The 19,277-nt window shown below is 55.3% G+C and overlaps 1 protein-coding gene across 1 annotated transcript in view; it reads right to left on the reverse strand.

Moving 5' to 3' along the window:
* The window catches only part of LOC127478541 (uncharacterized), a 90,386-nt gene that overhangs the window by 30,612 nt on the left and 40,497 nt on the right, over nucleotides 1-19,277 (reverse strand). Inside the window, exon 2 of the mRNA XM_051804414.1 lies at nucleotides 17,521-17,700. Within this exon, the coding sequence (XP_051660374.1) occupies nucleotides 17,521-17,700 (180 nt within the window). The remainder of the gene's footprint in view (nucleotides 1-17,520; nucleotides 17,701-19,277) is intronic.

A 19,277-nucleotide genomic window follows, 5' to 3' on the forward strand; every position in this document is an offset into this window, starting at 1 on the left:
TGGGACTGGCAGCTGGAGCTGTATAAAGCCCAGAGCCCTTCTCCCCAGCCAAGCAAGCCTGCAATCTTTGACTCTTGGGTGGATTTGGTGGGCCAGAATGGGTACTCCATGGCAGCAAGAGCTTTCTGTCCTGGCCTCTTTGCTCTGGGAGGAATCTTCAAACGTACGCCATTTGGGCAGTGGGACTGGCAGCTGGAGCTGTATAAAGCCAAGAGCCCTTCTCCCCAGCCAAGCAAGCCTGCAACCTTTGGCTGTCTGGTGCATTTGGTGGGTCAGCCTGGGTACTCCATGGCAGCAAGAGCTTTCTGTCCTGGCCTCTTTGCCCTGGGAGGAATCTTCAAACGTACGCCATTTGGGCCGTGGGACTGGCAGCTGGAGCTCTATAAAGCAAGTAGCCCTTCTCCCCAGCCAAGCAAGCCTGCAACCTTTGGCTCTTGGGTGGATTTTGTGGGCCAGCCTGGGTACTCCATGGCAGCAAGAGCTTTCTGTCCTGGCCCCTTTGCTCTGGGAGGAATCTTCAAACGTACGCCATTTGGGCCGTGACACTGGCAGCTGGAGCTGTATGAAGCCAAGAACGCTTCTCCCCACCAAGCAAGCGTGCAATCTTTGGCTCTTGGGTGGATTTGGTGGGCCAGCCTGGGTACTCCATGGCAGCAAGAGCTTTCTGTCCTGGCCCCTTTGCTCTGGGAGGAATCTTCAAACGTACACCATTTGGGCAGTGGCACTGGCAGCTGGAGCTGTATAAAGCCAAGAGCCCTTCTCCCCAGCCAAGCAAGCCTGCAACCTTTGGCTCTTGGGTGGATTTGGTGGGCCAGCCTGGGTACTCCATGGCAGCAAGAGCTTTCTGTCCTGGCCTCTTTGCTCTGGGAGGAATCTTCAAACATACGCCCTTTCGGCAATGGGACTGGCAGCTGGAGCTGTATAAAGCCAAGAGCCCTTCTCCCCAGCCAAGCAAGCCTGCAACCTTTGGCTCTTGGGTGGATTTTGTGGGCCAGCCTGGGTACTCTAGGACAGCAAGAGCTTTCTGTCCTGGCCCCTTTGCTCTGGGAGGAATCTTCAAACGTACGCCATTTGGGCAGTGGCACTGGCAGCTGGAGCTCTATAAAGCAAGTAGCCCTTCTCCCCAGCCAAGCAAGCCTGCAACCTTTGGCTCTTGGGTGGATTTGGTGGGCCAGCCTGGGTACTCCATGGCAGCAAGAGCTTTCTGTCCTGACCTCTTTGCTCTGGGAGGAATCTTCAAATGTACACCATTTGGGCAGTGGCACTGGCAGCTGGAGCTGTATAAAGCCAAGAGCCCTTCTCCCCAGCCAAGCAAGCCTGCAACCTTTGGCTCTCTGGTACATTTGGTGGGCCAGCCTGGGTACTCCATGGCAGCAAGAGCTTTCTGTCCTGGCCCCTTTGCTCTGGGAGGAATCTTCAAACGTACACCATTTGGGCAGTGGCACTGGCAGCTGTAGCTGTATAAAGCCAAGAGCCCTTCTCCCCAGCCAAGCAAGCCTGCAACCTTGGGCTGTCTGGTGCATTTGGTGGGTCAGCCTGGGTACTCCATGGCAGCAAGAGATTTCTGTCCTGGCCCATTTACTCTGGGAGGAAACTTCAAACATACGCCATTTCGGCAATGGGACTGGCAGCTGGAGCTCTATAAAGCAAGTAGCCCTTTTCCCCAGCCAAGCAAGCCTGCAACCTTTGGCTCTTGGGTGGATTTTGTGGGCCAGCCTGGGTACTCCATGGCAGCAAGAGCTTTCTGTCCTGGCCCCTTTGCTCTGGGAGGAATCTTCAAACATACGCCCGTTCAGTAATGGGACTGGCAGCTGGAGCTGTATAAAGCCCAGAGCCCTTCTCCCCAGCCAAGCAAGCCTGCAATCTTTGACTCTTGGGTGGATTTGGTGGGCCAGGCTGGGCACTCCATGGCAGCAAGAGCTTTCTGTCCTGGCCCCTTTGCTCTGGGAGGAATCTTCAAACGTACGCCATTTGGGCCTTGGGACTGGCAGCTGGAGCTCTATAAAGCAAGTAGCCCTTCTCCCCAGCCAAGCAAGCCTGCAACCTTTGGCTCTCGGGTGGATTTTGTGGTCCAGCCTGGGTACTCCATGGCAGCAAGAGCTTTCTGTCCTGGCCCCTTTGCTCTGGGAGGAATCTTCAAACGTACACCATTTGGGCAGTGGCACTGGCAGCTGGAGCTGTATAAAGGCAAGAGCCCTTCTCCTCAGCCAAGCAAGCCTGCAACCTTTGGCTCTGGGGTGGATTTGGTGGGCCAGCCTGGGTACTCCATGGCAGCAAGAGCTTTCTGTCCTGGCCTCTTTGCTCTGGGAGGAATCTTCAAACATACGCCCTTTCGGCAATGGGACTGGCAGCTGGAGCTGTATAAAGCCAAGAGCCCTTCTCCCCAGCCAAGCAAGCCTGCAACCTTTGGCTCTTGGGTGGATTTTGTGGGCCAGCCTGGGTACTCTAGGACAGCAAGAGCTTTCTGTCCTGGCCCCTTTGCTCTGGGAGGAATCTTCAAATGTACGCCATTTGAGCAGTGGCACTGGCAGCTGGAGCTCTATAAAGCAAATAGCCCTTCTCCCCAGCCAAGCAAGCCTGCAACCTTTGGGTCTTGGGTGGATTTGGTGGGCCAGCCTGGGTACTCCATGGCAGCAAGAGCTTTCTGTCCTGACCTCTTTGCTCTGGGAGGAATCTTCAAATGTACACCATTTGAGCAGTGGCACTGGCAGCTGGAGCTGTATAAAGCCAAGAGCCCTTCTCCCCAGCCAAGCAAGCCTGCAACCTTTGGCTCTTGGGTGGATTTTGAGGGCAAGCCTGGGTACTCCATGGCAGCAAGAGCTTTCTGTCCTGGCCCCTTTGCTCTGGGAGGAATCTTCAAACATACGCCATTTCAGCAATGGGACTGGCAGCTGGAGCTGTATAAAGCCAAGAGCCCTTCTCCCCAGCCAAGCATGCTTGCAACCTTTGGCTCTTGGGTGGATTTGGTGGGCCAGCCTGGGTACTCTAGGGCAGCAAGAGCTTTCTGTCCTGGCCCCTTTGCTCTGGGAGGAATCTTCAAACGTACGCCATTTGGGCAGTGGCACTGGCAGCTGGAGCTCTATAAAGCCAAGAGCCCTTCTCCCCCGGCAAGCAAGCCTGCAACCTATGGCTCTCTGGTACATTTGGTGGGCCAGCCTGGGTACTCCATGGCAGCAAGAGCTTTCTGTCCTGGCCCCTTTGCTCTGGGAGGAATCTTCAAACGTACACCATTTGGGCAGTGGCACTGGCAGCTGTAGCTGTATAAAGCCAAGAGCCCTTCTCCCCAGGCAAGCAAGCCTGCAACCTTTGGCTGTCTGGTGCATTTGGTGGGTCAGCCTGGCTACTCCATGGCAGCAAGAGATTTCTGTCCTGGCCCATTTACTCTGGGAGGAAACTTCAAACATACGCCATTTCGGCAATGGGACTGGCAGCTGGAGCTCTATAAAGCAAGTAGCCCTTTTCCCCAGCCAAGCAAGCCTGCAACCTTTGGCTGTTGGGTGTATTTTGTGGGCCAGCCTGGGTACTCCATGGCAGCAAGAGCTTTCTGTCCTGGCCCCTTTGCTCTGGGAGGAATCTTCAAACATACGCCCGTTCAGTAATGGGACTGGCAGCTGGAGCTGTATAAAGCCCAGAGCCCTTCTCCCCGGCCAAGCAAGCCTGCAATCTTTGACTCTTGGGTGGATTTGGTGGGCCAGAATGGGTACTCCATGGCAGCAAGAGCTTTCTGTCCTGGCCTCTTTGCTCTGGGAGGAATCTTCAAACATACGCCATTTGGGCCGTGGGACTGGCAGCTGGAGCTGTATAAAGCCAAGAGCCCTTCTCCCCAGCCAAGCAAGCCTGCAACCTTTGACTGTCTGGTGCATTTGGTGGGTCAGCCTGGGTACTTCATGGCAGCAAGAGCTTTCTGTCCTGACCTCTTTGCTCTGGGAGGAATCTTCAAACGTACGCCATTTGGGCCGTGGGACTGGCAGCTGGAGCTCTATAAAGCAAGTAGCCCTTCTCCCCAGCCAAGCAAGCCTGCAACCTTTAGCTCTTGGGTGGATTTGGTGGACCAGCCTGGGTACTCCATGGCAGCAAGAGCTTTCTGTCCTGGCCCCTTTGCTCTGGGAGGAATCTTCAAACGTACACCATTTGGGCAGTGGCACTGGCAGCTGGAGCTGTATAAAGCCAAGAGCCCTTCTCCTCAGCCAAGCAAGCCTGCAACCTTTGGCTCTTGGGTGGATTTGGTGGGCCAGCCTGGGTACTCCATGGCAGCAAGAGCTTTCTGTCCTGGCCTCTTTGCTCTGGGAGGAATCTTCAAACATACGCCCTTTCGGCAATGGGACTGGCAGCTGGAGCTGTATAAAGCCAAGAGCCCTTCTCCCCAGCCAAGCAAGCCTGCAACCTTTGGCTCTTGGGTGGATTTTGTGGGCCAGCCTGGGTACTCTAGGACAGCAAGAGCTTTCTGTCCTGGCCCCTTTGCTCTGGGAGGAATCTTCAAACGTACGCCATTTGGGCAGTGGCACTGGCAGCTGGAGCTCTATAAAGCAAGTAGCCCTTCTCCCCAGCCAAGCAAGCCTGCAACCTTTGGCTCTTGGGTGGATTTGGTGGGCCAGCCTGGGTACTCCATGGCAGCAAGAGCTTTCTGTCCTGACCTCTTTGCTCTGGGAGGAATCTTCAAATGTACACCATTTGGGCAGTGGCACTGGCAGCTGGAGCTGTATAAAGCCAAGAGCCCTTCTCCCCAGCCAAGCAAGCCTGCAACCTTTGGCTCTCGGGTGGATTTTGTGGGCCAGCCTGGGTACTCCATGGCAGCAAGAGCTTTCTGTCCTGGCCCCTTTGCTCTGGGAGGAATCTTCAAACGTACACCATTTGGGCAGTGGCACTGGCAGCTGTAGCTGTATAAAGCCAAGAGCCCTTCTCCCCAGCCAAGCAAGCCTGCAACCTTGGACTGTCTGGTGCATTTGGTGGGTCAGCCTGGGTACTCCATGGCAGCAAGAGATTTCTGTCCTGGCCCATTTACTCTGGGAGGAAACTTCAAACATACGCCATTTCGGCAATGGGACTGGCAGCTGGAGCTCTATAAAGCAAGTAGCCCTTTTCCCCAGCCAAGCAAGCCTGCAACCTTTGGCTCTTGGGTGGATTTTGTGGGCCAGCCTGGGTACTCCATGGCAGCAAGAGCTTTCTGTCCTGGCCCCTTTGCTCTGGGAGGAATCTTCAAACATACGCCCGTTCAGTAATGGGACTGGCAGCTGGAGCTGTATAAAGCCCAGAGCCCTTCTCCCCAGCCAAGCAAGCCTGCAATCTTTGACTCTTGGGTGGATTTGGTGGGCCAGAATGGGTACTCCATGGCAGCAAGAGCTTTCTGTCCTGGCCTCTTTGCTCTGGGAGGAATCTTCAAACGTACGCCATTTGGGCAGTGGGACTGGCAGCTGGAGCTGTATAAAGCCAAGAGCCCTTCTCCCCAGCCAAGCAAGCCTGCAACCTTTGGCTGTCTGGTGCATTTGGTGGGTCAGCCTGGGTACTCCATGGCAGCAAGAGCTTTCTGTCCTGGCCTCTTTGCTCTGGGAGGAATCTTCAAACGTACGCCATTTGGGCCGTGGCACTTGCAGCTGGAGCTCTATAAAGCAAGTAGCCCTTCTCCCCAGCCAAGCAAGCCTGCAACCTTTGGCTCTTGGGTGGATTTGGTGGGCCAGCCTGGGTACTCCATGGCAGCAAGAGCTTTCTGTCCTGACCTCTTTGCTCTGGGAGGAATCTTCAAATGTACACCATTTGGGCAGTGGCACTGGCAGCTGGAGCTGTATAAAGCCAAGAGCCCTTCTCCCCAGCCAAGCAAGCCTGCAACCTTTGGCTCTCTGGTACATTTGGTGGGCCAGCCTGGGTACTCCATGGCAGCAAGAGCTTTCTGTCCTGGCCCCTTTGCTCTGGGAGGAATCTTCAAACGTACACCATTTGGGCAGTGGCACTGGCAGCTGTAGCTGTATAAAGCCAAGAGCCCTTCTCCCCAGCCAAGCAAGCCTGCAACCTTGGGCTGTCTGGTGCATTTGGTGGGTCAGCCTGGGTACTCCATGGCAGCAAGAGATTTCTGTCCTGGCCCATTTACTCTGGGAGGAAACTTCAAACATACGCCATTTCGGCAATGGGACTGGCAGCTGGAGCTCTATAAAGCAAGTAGCCCTTTTCCCCAGCCAAGCAAGCCTGCAACCTTTGGCTCTTGGGTGGATTTTGTGGGCCAGCCTGGGTACTCCATGGCAGCAAGAGCTTTCTGTCCTGGCCCCTTTGCTCTGGGAGGAATCTTCAAACATACGCCCGTTCAGTAATGGGACTGGCAGCTGGAGCTGTATAAAGCCCAGAGCCCTTCTCCCCAGCCAAGCAAGCCTGCAATCTTTGACTCTTGGGTGGATTTGGTGGGCCAGAATGGGTACTCCATGGCAGCAAGAGCTTTCTGTCCTGGCCTCTTTGCTCTGGGAGGAATCTTCAAACGTACGCCATTTGGGCAGTGGGACTGGCAGCTGGAGCTGTATAAAGCCAAGAGCCCTTCTCCCCAGCCAAGCAAGCCTGCAACCTTTGGCTGTCTGGTGCATTTGGTGGGTCAGCCTGGGTACTCCATGGCAGCAAGAGCTTTCTGTCCTGGCCTCTTTGCCCTGGGAGGAATCTTCAAACGTACGCCATTTGGGCCGTGGGACTGGCAGCTGGAGCTCTATAAAGCAAGTAGCCCTTCTCCCCAGCCAAGCAAGCCTGCAACCTTTGGCTCTTGGGTGGATTTTGTGGGCCAGCCTGGGTACTCCATGGCAGCAAGAGCTTTCTGTCCTGGCCCCTTTGCTCTGGGAGGAATCTTCAAACGTACGCCATTTGGGCCGTGACACTGGCAGCTGGAGCTGTATGAAGCCAAGAACGCTTCTCCCCACCAAGCAAGCGTGCAATCTTTGGCTCTTGGGTGGATTTGGTGGGCCAGCCTGGGTACTCCATGGCAGCAAGAGCTTTCTGTCCTGGCCCCTTTGCTCTGGGAGGAATCTTCAAACGTACACCATTTGGGCAGTGGCACTGGCAGCTGGAGCTGTATAAAGCCAAGAGCCCTTCTCCTCAGCCAAGCAAGCCTGCAACCTTTGGCTCTTGGGTGGATTTGGTGGGCCAGCCTGGGTACTCCATGGCAGCAAGAGCTTTCTGTCCTGGCCTCTTTGCTCTGGGAGGAATCTTCAAACATACGCCCTTTCGGCAATGGGACTGGCAGCTGGAGCTGTATAAAGCCAAGAGCCCTTCTCCCCAGCCAAGCAAGCCTGCAACCTTTGGCTCTTGGGTGGATTTTGTGGGCCAGCCTGGGTACTCTAGGACAGCAAGAGCTTTCTGTCCTGGCCCCTTTGCTCTGGGAGGAATCTTCAAACGTACGCCATTTGGGCAGTGGCACTGGCAGCTGGAGCTCTATAAAGCAAGTAGCCCTTCTCCCCAGCCAAGCAAGCCTGCAACCTTTGGCTCTTGGGTGGATTTGGTGGGCCAGCCTGGGTACTCCATGGCAGCAAGAGCTTTCTGTCCTGACCTCTTTGCTCTGGGAGGAATCTTCAAATGTACACCATTTGGGCAGTGGCACTGGCAGCTGGAGCTGTATAAAGCCAAGAGCCCTTCTCCCCAGCCAAGCAAGCCTGCAACCTTTGGCTCTCTGGTACATTTGGTGGGCCAGCCTGGGTACTCCATGGCAGCAAGAGCTTTCTGTCCTGGCCCCTTTGCTCTGGGAGGAATCTTCAAACGTACACCATTTGGGCAGTGGCACTGGCAGCTGTAGCTGTATAAAGCCAAGAGCCCTTCTCCCCAGCCAAGCAAGCCTGCAACCTTGGACTGTCTGGTGCATTTGGTGGGTCAGCCTGGGTACTCCATGGCAGCAAGAGATTTCTGTCCTGGCCCATTTACTCTGGGAGGAAACTTCAAACATACGCCATTTCGGCAATGGGACTGGCAGCTGGAGCTCTATAAAGCAAGTAGCCCTTTTCCCCAGCCAAGCAAGCCTGCAACCTTTGGCTCTTGGGTGGATTTTGTGGGCCAGCCTGGGTACTCCATGGCAGCAAGAGCTTTCTGTCCTGGCCCCTTTGCTCTGGGAGGAATCTTCAAACATACGCCCGTTCAGTAATGGGACTGGCAGCTGGAGCTGTATAAAGCCCAGAGCCCTTCTCCCCAGCCAAGCAAGCCTGCAATCTTTGACTCTTGGGTGGATTTGGTGGGCCAGAATGGGTACTCCATGGCAGCAAGAGCTTTCTGTCCTGGCCTCTTTGCTCTGGGAGGAATCTTCAAACGTACGCCATTTGGGCAGTGGGACTGGCAGCTGGAGCTGTATAAAGCCAAGAGCCCTTCTCCCCAGCCAAGCAAGCCTGCAACCTTTGGCTGTCTGGTGCATTTGGTGGGTCAGCCTGGGTACTCCATGGCAGCAAGAGCTTTCTGTCCTGGCCTCTTTGCTCTGGGAGGAATCTTCAAACGTACGCCATTTGGGCCGTGGCACTTGCAGCTGGAGCTCTATAAAGCAAGTAGCCCTTCTCCCCAGCCAAGCAAGCCTGCAACCTTTGGCTCTTGGGTGGATTTGGTGGGCCAGCCTGGGTACTCCATGGCAGCAAGAGCTTTCTGTCCTGACCTCTTTGCTCTGGGAGGAATCTTCAAATGTACACCATTTGGGCAGTGACACTGGCAGCTGGAGCTGTATAAAGCCAAGAGCCCTTCTCCCCAGCCAAGCAAGCCTGCAACCTTTGGCTCTCTGGTACATTTGGTGGGCCAGCCTGGGTACTCCATGGCAGCAAGAGCTTTCTGTCCTGGCCCCTTTGCTCTGGGAGGAATCTTCAAACGTACACCATTTGGGCAGTGGCACTGGCAGCTGTAGCTGTATAAAGCCAAGAGCCCTTCTCCCCAGCCAAGCAAGCCTGCAACCTTGGGCTGTCTGGTGCATTTGGTGGGTCAGCCTGGGTACTCCATGGCAGCAAGAGATTTCTGTCCTGGCCCATTTACTCTGGGAGGAAACTTCAAACATACGCCATTTCGGCAATGGGACTGGCAGCTGGAGCTCTATAAAGCAAGTAGCCCTTTTCCCCAGCCAAGCAAGCCTGCAACCTTTGGCTCTTGGGTGGATTTTGTGGGCCAGCCTGGGTACTCCATGGCAGCAAGAGCTTTCTGTCCTGGCCCCTTTGCTCTGGGAGGAATCTTCAAACATACGCCCGTTCAGTAATGGGACTGGCAGCTGGAGCTGTATAAAGCCCAGAGCCCTTCTCCCCAGCCAAGCAAGCCTGCAATCTTTGACTCTTGGGTGGATTTGGTGGGCCAGAATGGGTACTCCATGGCAGCAAGAGCTTTCTGTCCTGGCCTCTTTGCTCTGGGAGGAATCTTCAAACGTACGCCATTTGGGCAGTGGGACTGGCAGCTGGAGCTGTATAAAGCCAAGAGCCCTTCTCCCCAGCCAAGCAAGCCTGCAACCTTTGGCTGTCTGGTGCATTTGGTGGGTCAGCCTGGGTACTCCATGGCAGCAAGAGCTTTCTGTCCTGGCCTCTTTGCCCTGGGAGGAATCTTCAAACGTACGCCATTTGGGCCGTGGGACTGGCAGCTGGAGCTCTATAAAGCAAGTAGCCCTTCTCCCCAGCCAAGCAAGCCTGCAACCTTTGGCTCTTGGGTGGATTTTGTGGGCCAGCCTGGGTACTCCATGGCAGCAAGAGCTTTCTGTCCTGGCCCCTTTGCTCTGGGAGGAATCTTCAAACGTACGCCATTTGGGCCGTGACACTGGCAGCTGGAGCTGTATGAAGCCAAGAACGCTTCTCCCCACCAAGCAAGCGTGCAATCTTTGGCTCTTGGGTGGATTTGGTGGGCCAGCCTGGGTACTCCATGGCAGCAAGAGCTTTCTGTCCTGGCCCCTTTGCTCTGGGAGCAATCTTCAAACGTACACCATTTGGGCTGTGGCACTGACAGCTGGAGCTGTATAAAGCCAAGAGCCCTTCTCCCCCGGCAAGCAAGCCTGCAACCTTTGGCTCTCTGGTACATTTGGTGGGCCAGCCTGGGTACTCCATGGCAGCAAGAGCTTTCTGTCCTGGCACCTTTGCTCTGGGAGGAATCTTCAAACGTACACCATTTGGGCAGTGGCACTGGCAGCTGTAGCTGTATAAAGCCAAGAGCCCTTCTCCCCAGGCAAGCAAGCCTGCAACCTTTGGCTGTCTGGTGCATTTGGTGGGTCAGCCTGGGTACTCCATGGCAGCAAGAGCTTTCTGTCCTGGCCCATTTACTCTGGGAGGAAACTTCAAACATACGCCATTTCGGCAATGGGACTGGCAGCTGGAGCTCTATAAAGCAAGTAGCCGTTTTCCCCAGCCAAGCAAGCGTGCAACCTTTGGCTCTTGGGTGGATTTTGTGGGCCAGCCTGGGTACTCCATGGCAGCAAGAGCTTTCTGTCCTGGCCCCTTTGCTCTGGGAGGAATCTTCAAACGTACGCCATTTGGGCCTTGGGACTGGCAGCTGGAGCTCTATAAAGCAAGTAGCCCTTCTCCCCAGCCAAGCAAGCCTGCAACCTTTGGCTCTCGGGTGGATTTTGTGGGCCAGCCTGGGTACTCCATGGCAGCAAGAGCTTTCTGTCCTGGCCCCTTTGCTCTGGGAGGAATCTTCAAACGTACACCATTTGGGCAGTGGCACTGGCAGCTGGAGCTGTATAAAGGCAAGAGCCCTTCTCCTCAGCCAAGCAAGCCTGCAACCTTTGGCTCTTGGGTGGATTTGGTGGGCCAGCCTGGGTACTCCATGGCAGCAAGAGCTTTCTGTCCTGGCCTCTTTGCTCTGGAAGGAATCTTCAAACATACGCCCTTTCGGCAATGGGACTGGCAGCTGGAGCTGTATAAAGCCAAGAGCCCTTCTCCCCAGCCAAGCAAGCCTGCAACCTTTGGCTCTTGGGTGGATTTTGTGGGCCAGCCTGGGTACTCTAGGACAGCAAGAGCTTTCTGTCCTGGCCCCTTTGCTCTGGGAGGAATCTTCAAACGTACGCCATTTGGGCAGTGGCACTGGTAGCTGGAGCTGTATAAAGCCAAGAGCCCTTCTCCTCAGCCAAGCAAGCCTGCAACCTTTGGCTCTCTGGTACATTTGGTGGGCCAGCCTGGGTACTCCATGGCAGCAAGAGCTTTCTGTCCTGGCCCCTTTGCTCTGGGAGGAATCTTCAAACATACGCCCGTTCAGTAATGGGACTGGCAGCTGGAGCTGTATAAAGCCCAGAGCCCTTCTCCCCAGCCAATCAAGCCTGCAATCTTTGACTCTTGGGTGGATTTGGTGGGCCAGAATGGGTACTCCATGGCAGCAAGAGCTTTCTGTCCTGGCCTCTTTGCTCTGGGAGGAATCTTCAAACGTACGCCATTTGGGCAGTGGGACTAGCAGCTGGAGCTGTATAAAGCCAAGAGCCCTTCTCCCCAGCCAAGCAAGCCTGCAACCTTTGACTGTCTGGTGCATTTGGTGGGTCAGCCTGGGTACTCCATGGCAGCAAGAGCTTTCTGTCCTGGCCTCTTTGCTCTGGGAGGAATCTTCAAACGTACGCCATTTGGGCCGTGGGACTGGCAGCTGGAGCTCTATAAAGCAAGTAGCCCTTCTCCCCAGCCAAGCAAGCCTGCAACCTTTGGCTCTTGGGTGGATTTTGTGGGCCAGCCTGGGTACTCCATGGCAGCAAGAGCTTTCTGTCCTGGCCTCTTTGCTCTGGGAGGAATCTTCAAACATACGCCATTTGGGCCGTGGGACTGGCAGCTGGAGCTGTATAAAGCCAAGAGCCCTTCTCCCCAGCCAAGCAAGCCTGCAACCTTTGACTGTCTGGTGCATTTGGTGGGTCAGCCTGGGTACTTCATGGCAGCAAGAGCTTTCTGTCCTGACCTCTTTGCTCTGGGAGGAATCTTCAAACGTACGCCATTTGGGCCGTGGGACTGGCAGCTGGAGCTCTATAAAGCAAGTAGCCCTTCTCCCCAGCCAAGCAAGCCTGCAACCTTTAGCTCTTGGGTGGATTTGGTGGACCAGCCTGGGTACTCCATGGCAGCAAGAGCTTTCTGTCCTGGCCCCTTTGCTCTGGGAGGAATCTTCAAACGTACACCATTTGGGCAGTGGCACTGGCAGCTGGAGCTGTATAAAGCCAAGAGCCCTTCTCCTCAGCCAAGCAAGCCTGCAACCTTTGGCTCTTGGGTGGATTTGGTGGGCCAGCCTGGGTACTCCATGGCAGCAAGAGCTTTCTGTCCTGGCCTCTTTGCTCTGGGAGGAATCTTCAAACATACGCCCTTTCGGCAATGGGACTGGCAGCTGGAGCTGTATAAAGCCAAGAGCCCTTCTCCCCAGCCAAGCAAGCCTGCAACCTTTGGCTCTTGGGTGGATTTTGTGGGCCAGCCTGGGTACTCTAGGACAGCAAGAGCTTTCTGTCCTGGCCCCTTTGCTCTGGGAGGAATCTTCAAACGTACGCCATTTGGGCAGTGGCACTGGCAGCTGGAGCTCTATAAAGCAAGTAGCCCTTCTCCCCAGCCAAGCAAGCCTGCAACCTTTGGCTCTTGGGTGGATTTGGTGGGCCAGCCTGGGTACTCCATGGCAGCAAGAGCTTTCTGTCCTGACCTCTTTGCTCTGGGAGGAATCTTCAAATGTACACCATTTGGGCAGTGGCACTGGCAGCTGGAGCTGTATAAAGCCAAGAGCCCTTCTCCCCAGCCAAGCAAGCCTGCAACCTTTGGCTCTCTGGTACATTTGGTGGGCCAGCCTGGGTACTCCATGGCAGCAAGAGCTTTCTGTCCTGGCCCCTTTGCTCTGGGAGGAATCTTCAAACGTACACCATTTGGGCAGTGGCACTGGCAGCTGTAGCTGTATAAAGCCAAGAGCCCTTCTCCCCAGCCAAGCAAGCCTGCAACCTTGGGCTGTCTGGTGCATTTGGTGGGTCAGCCTGGGTACTCCATGGCAGCAAGAGATTTCTGTCCTGGCCCATTTACTCTGGGAGGAAACTTCAAACATACGCCATTTCGACAATGGGACTGGCAGCTGGAGCTCTATAAAGCAAGTAGCCCTTTTCCCCAGCCAAGCAAGCCTGCAACCTTTGGCTCTTGGGTGGATTTTGTGGGCCAGCCTGGGTACTCCATGGCAGCAAGAGCTTTCTGTCCTGGCCCCTTTGCTCTGGGAGGAATCTTCAAACGTACACCATTTGGGCAGTGGCACTGGCAGCTGTAGCTGTATAAAGCCAAGAGCCCTTCTCCCCAGCCAAGCAAGCCTGCAACCTTTGGCTGTCTGGTGCATTTGGTGGGTCAGCCTGGGTACTCCATGGCAGCAAGAGCTTTCTGTCCTGGCCTCTTTGCCCTGGGAGGAATCTTCAAACGTACGCCATTTGGGCCGTGGGACTGGCAGCTGGAGCTCTATAAAGCAAGTAGCCCTTCTCCCCAGCCAAGCAAGCCTGCAACCTTTGGCTCTTGGGTGGATTTTGTGGGCCAGCCTGGGTACTCCATGGCAGCAAGAGCTTTCTGTCCTGGCCCCTTTGCTCTGGGAGGAATCTTCAAACGTACGCCATTTGGGCCGTGACACTGGCAGCTGGAGCTGTATGAAGCCAAGAACGCTTCTCCCCACCAAGCAAGCGTGCAATCTTTGGCTCTTGGGTGGATTTGGTGGGCCAGCCTGGGTACTCCATGGCAGCAAGAGCTTTCTGTCCTGGCCCCTTTGCTCTGGGAGGAATCTTCAAACGTACACCATTTGGGCAGTGGCACTGGCAGCTGGAGCTGTATAAAGCCAAGAGCCCTTCTCCCCAGGCAAGCAAGCCTGCAACCTTTGGCTCTCTGGTACATTTGGTGGGCCAGCCTGGGTACTCCATGGCAGCAAGAGCTTTCTGTCCTGGGCCCTTTGCTCTGGGAGGAATCTTCAAACGTACACCATTTGGGCAGTGGCACTGGCAGCTGTAGCTGTATAAAGCCAAGAGCCCTTCTCCCCAGCCAAGCAAGCCTGCAACCTTTGGCTGTCTGGTGCATTTGGTGGGTCAGCCTGGGTACTCCATGGCAGCAAGAGATTTCTGTCCTGGCCCATTTACTCTGGGAGGAAACTTCAAACATACGCCATTTCGGCAATGGGACTGGCAGCTGGAGCTCTATAAAGCAAGTAGCCCTTTTCCCCAGCCAAGCAAGCCTGCAACCTTTGGCTCTTGGGTGTATTTTGTGGGCCAGGCTGGGTACTCCATGGCAGCAAGAGCTTTCTGTCCTGGCCCCTTTGCTCTGGGAGGAATCTTCAAACATACGCCCGTTCAGTAATGGGACTGGCAGCTGGAGCTGTATAAAGCCCAGAGCCCTTCTCCCCAGCCAAGCAAGCCTGCAATCTTTGACTCTTGGGTGGATTTGGTGGGCCAGAATGGGTACTCCATGACAGCAAGAGCTTTCTGTCCTGGCCTCTTTGCTCTGGGAGGAATCTTCAAACGTACGCCATTTGGACAGTGGGACTGGCAGCTGGAGCTGTATAAAGCCAAGAGCCCTTCTCCCCAGCCAAGCAAGTCTGCAACCTTTGGCTGTCTGGTGCATTTGGTGGGTCAGCCTGGGTACTCCATGGCAGCAAGAGCTTTCTGTCCTGGCCTCTTTGCTCTGGGAGGAATCTTCAAACGTACGCCATTTGGGCCGTGGGACTGGCAGCTGGAGCTCTATAAAGCAAGTAGCCCTTCTCCCCAGCCAAGCAAGCCTGCAACCTTTGGCTCTTGGGTGGATTTTGTGGGCCAGCCTGGGTACTCCATGGCAGCAAGAGCTTTCTGTCCTGGCCCCTTTGCTCTGGGAGGAATCTTCAAACGTACGCCATTTGGGCCGTGACACTGGCAGCTGGAGCTGTATGAAGCCAAGAACGCTTCTCCCCACCAAGCAAGCGTGCAATCTTTGGCTCTTGGGTGGATTTGGTGGGCCAGCCTGGGTACTCCATGGCAGCAAGAGCTTTCTGTCCTGGCCCCTTTGCTCTGGGAGGAATCTTCAAACGTACACCATTTGGGCTGTGGCACTGGCAGCTGGAGCTGTATAAAGCCAGTAGCCCTTCTCCCCAGCCAAGCAAGCCTGCAACCTTTGGCTCTTGGGTGGATTTTGAGGGCAAGCCTGGGTACTCCATGGCAGCAAGAGCTTTCTGTCCTGGCCCCTTTGCTCTGAGAGGAATCTTCAAACATACGCCATTTCAGCAATGGGACTGGCAGCTGGAGCTGTATAAAGCCAAGAGCCCTTCTCCCCAGCCAAGCATGCTTGCAACCTTTGGCTCTTGGGTGGATTTGGTGGGCCAGCCTGGGTACTCCATGGCAGCAAGAGCTTTCTGTCCTGGCCCCTTTGCTCTGGGAGGAATCTTCAAACGTACACCATTTGGGCAGTGGCACTGGCAGCTGGAGCTGTATAAAGCCAAGAGCCCTTCTCCCCAGGCAAGCAAGCCTGCAACCTTTGGCTCTCTGGTACATTTGGTGGGTCAGCCTGGGTACTCCATGGCAGCAAGAGCTTTCTGTCCTGGCCCCTTTGCTCTGGGAGGAATCTTCAAACGTACACCATTTGGGCAGTGGCACTGGCAGCTGGAGCTGTATAAAGCCAAGAGCCCTTCTCCCCAGCCAAGCAAGCCTGCAACCTTTGGCTGTCTGGTGCATTTGGTGGGTCAGCCTGGGTACTCCATGGCAGCAAGAGCTTTCTGTCCTGGCCCATTTACTCTGGGAGGAAACTTCAAACATACTCCATTTCGGCAATGGGACTGGCAGCTGGAGCTCTATAAAGCAAGTAGCCCTTTTCCCCAGCCAAGCAAGCCTGCAACCTTTGGCTCTTGGGTGTATTTTGTGGGCCAGCCTGGGTACTCCATGGCAGCAAGAGTTTTCTGTCCTGGCCCCTTTGCTCTGGGAGGAATCTTCAAACATACGCCCGTTCAGTAATGGGACTGGCAGCTGGAGCTGTATAAAGCCCAGAGCCCTTCTCCCCAGCCAAGCAAGCCTGCAATCTTTGACTCTTGGGTGGATTTGGTGGGCCAGAATGGGTACTCCATGGCAGCAAGAGCTTTCTGTCCTGGCCTCTTTGCTCTGGGAGGAATCTTCAAACGTACGCCATTTGGGCAGTGGGACTGGCAGCTGGAGCTGTATAAAGCCAAGAGCCCTTCTCCCCAGCCAAGCAAGCCTGCAACCTTTGGCTGTCTGGTGCATTTGGTGGGTCAGCCTGGGTACTCCATGGCAGCAAGAGCTTTCTGTCCTGGCCTCTTTGCTCTGGGAGGAATCTTCAAACGTACGCCATTTGGGCCGTGGGACTGGCAGCTGGAGCTCTATAAAGCAAGTAGCCCTTCTCCCCAGCCAAGCAAGCCTGCAACCTTTGGCTCTTGGGTGGATTTTGAGGGCAAGCCTGGGTACTCCATGGCAGCAAGAGCTTTCTGTCCTGGCCCCTTTGCTCTGGGAGGAATCTTCAAACATACGCCATTTGGGCCATGACACTGGCAGCTCGAGCTGTATAAAGTTAAGAGCCCTTCTCCCCAGCCAAGCATGCTTGCAACCTTTGGCTCTTGGGTGGATTTGGTGGGCCAGCCTGGGTACTCCATGGCAGCAAGAGCTTTCAGTCCTGGCCCCTTTGCTCTGGGAGGAATCTTCAAACGTACACCATTTGGGCAGTGGCACTGGCAGCTGGAGCTGTATAAAGCCAAGAGCCCTTCTCCCCAGGCAAGCAAGCCTGCAACCTTTGGCTCTCTGGTACATTTGGTGGGCCAGCCTGGGTACTCCATGGCAGCAAGAGCTTTCTGTCCTGGGCCCTTTGCTCTGGGAGGAATCTTCAAACGTACGCCATTTGGGCCGTGGGACTGGCAGCTGGAGCTCTATAAAGCAAGTAGCCCTTCTCCCCAGCCAAGCAAGCCTGCAACCTTTGGCTCTTGGGTGGATTTGGTGGGCCAGGCTGGGTACTCCATGGCAGCAAGAGCTTTCTGTCCTGGCCCCTTTGCTCTGGGAGGAATCTTCAAACATACACCATTTGGGCCGTGACACTGGCAGCTGGAGCTGTATAAAGCCAAGAGCCCTTCTCCTCAGCCAAGCAAGCCTGCAACCTTTGGCTCTTGGGTGGATTTGGTGGGCCAGGCTGGGTACTCCATGGCAGCAAGAGCTTTCTGTCCTGGCCCCTTTGCTCTGGGAGGAATCTTCAAACGTACGCCATTTGGGCAGTGGCACTGGCAGCTGGAGCTCTATAAAGCAAGTAGCCCTTCTCCCCAGCCAAGCAAGCCTGCAACCTTTGGCTCTTGGGTGGATTTTGTGGGCCAGGCTGGGTACTCCATGGCAGCAAGAGCTTTCTGTCCTGGCCCCTTTGCTCTGGGAGGTATCTTCAAACATACACCATTTCGGCAATGGGTGTGGCAGCTGGAGCTGTATAAAGCCAAGAGCGCTTCTCCACAGCCAAGGAAGCCTGCAACCTTTGGGTCTTGGGTGGATTTGGTGGGCCAGCCTGGGCACTCCATGGCAGCAAGAGCTTTCTGTCCTGGCCCCTTTGCTCTGGGAGGAATCTTCAAACGTACGCCATTTGGGCAGTGGGACTGGCAGCTGGAGCTCTATAAAGCAAGTAGCCCTTCTCCCCAGCCAAGCAAGCCTGCAACCTTTGGCTCTTGGGTGGATTTTGTGGGCCAGCCTGGGTACTCCATGGCAGCAAGAGCTTTCTGTCCTGGCCCCTTTGCTCTGGGAGGAATCCTCAAACGTACACCATTTGGGCAGTGGCACTGGCAGCTGGAGCTCTATAAAGCCAAGAGCCCTTCTCCTCAGCCAAGCAAGCCTGCAACCTTTGGCTCTTGGGTGGATTTTGTGGGCCAGGCTGGGCACTCCATGGCAGCAAGAGCTTTCTGTCCTGGCCCCTTTGCTCTGGGAGGAATCTTCAAACATACGCCATTTGGGCCGTGACACTGTCAGCTGGAGCTGTATGAAGCCAAGAACGCTTCTCCCCGCTAAGCAAGCGTGCAATCTTTGGCTCTTGGGTGGATTTGGTGGGCCAGCCTGGGTACTCCATGGCAGCAAGAGCTTTCTGTCCTGGCCCCTTTGCTCTGGGAGGAATCTTCAAACGTACGCCATTTGGGCAGTGGCACTGGCAGCTGGAGCTCTATAAAGCAAGTAGCCCTTCTCCCCAGCCAAGCAAGCCTGCAACCTTTGGCTCTTGGGTGGATTTGGTGGGCCAGGCTGGGTACTCCATGGCAGCAAGAGCTTTCTGTCCTGGCCCCTTTGCTCTGGGAGGAATCTTCAAACATACGCCATTTGGGCCTTGACACTGGCAGCTGGAGCTGTATAAAGCCAAGAGCCCTTCTCCTCAGCCAAGCAAGCCTGCAATCTTTGGCTCTTGGGTGGATTTTGTGGGCCAGCCTGGGTACTCTAGGACAGAAAGAGCTTTCTGTCCTGGCCCCTTTGCTCTGGGAGGAATCTTCAAACATACGCCCTTTCGGCAATGGGACTGGCAGCTGGAGCTGTATAAAGCCAAGAGTGCTTCTCCCCAGCCAAGGAAGCCTGCAACCTTTGGCTCTCAGGTGTATTTGGTGGGTCAGCCTGGGTACTCCATGGCAGCAAGAGCTTTCTGTCCTGGCCCCTTTGCTCTGGGAGGAATCTTCAAACGTACGCCATTTGGGCCGTGGGACTGGCAGCTGGAGCTCTATAAAGCAAGTAGCCCTTCTCCCCAGCCAAGCAAGCCTGCAACCTTTGGCTCTTGGGTGGATTTGGTGGGCCAGCCTGGGTACTCCATGGCAGCAAGAGCTTTCTGTCCTGGCCCCTTTGCTCTGGGAGGAATCTTCAAACATCCGCCCGTTCGGTAATGGGACTGGCAGCTGGAGCTGTATAAAGCCCAGAGCCCTTCTCCCCAGCTAAGCAAGCCTGCAATCTTTGACTCTTGGGTGGATTTGGTGGGCCAGAATGGGTACTCCATGGCAGCAAGAGCTTTCTGTCCTGGCCTCTTTGCTCTGGGAGGAATCTTCAAACGTACGCCATTTGGGCAGTGGGACTGGCAGCTGGAGCTGTATAAAGCCACGAGCCCTTCTCCTCAGCCAAGCAAGCCTGCAACCTTTGGCTGTCTGGTGCATTTGGTGGGTCAGCCTGGCTACTCCATGGCAGCAAGAAATTTCTGTCCTGGCCTCTTTGCTCTGGGAGGAATCTTCAAACGTACGCCATTTGGGCCGTGGGACTGGCAGCTGGAGCTCTATAAAGCAAGTAGCCCTTCTCCCCAGCCAAGCAAGCCTGCAACCTTTGGCTCTTGGGTGGATTTTGTGGGCCAGCCTGGGTACTCCATGGCAGCAAGAGCTTTCTGTCCTGGCCCCTTTGCTCTGGGAGGAATCTTCAAACGTACACCATTTGGGCTGTAGCACTGGCAGCTGGAGCTGTA

This window comes from Manacus candei, unplaced genomic scaffold (genome assembly GCF_025592945.1).
Source record: "Manacus candei isolate 608988 ecotype Guabito, Panama unplaced genomic scaffold, ASM2559294v1 h1tg000060l, whole genome shotgun sequence".
Taxonomy (NCBI): Eukaryota; Metazoa; Chordata; class Aves; order Passeriformes; family Pipridae; genus Manacus; species Manacus candei.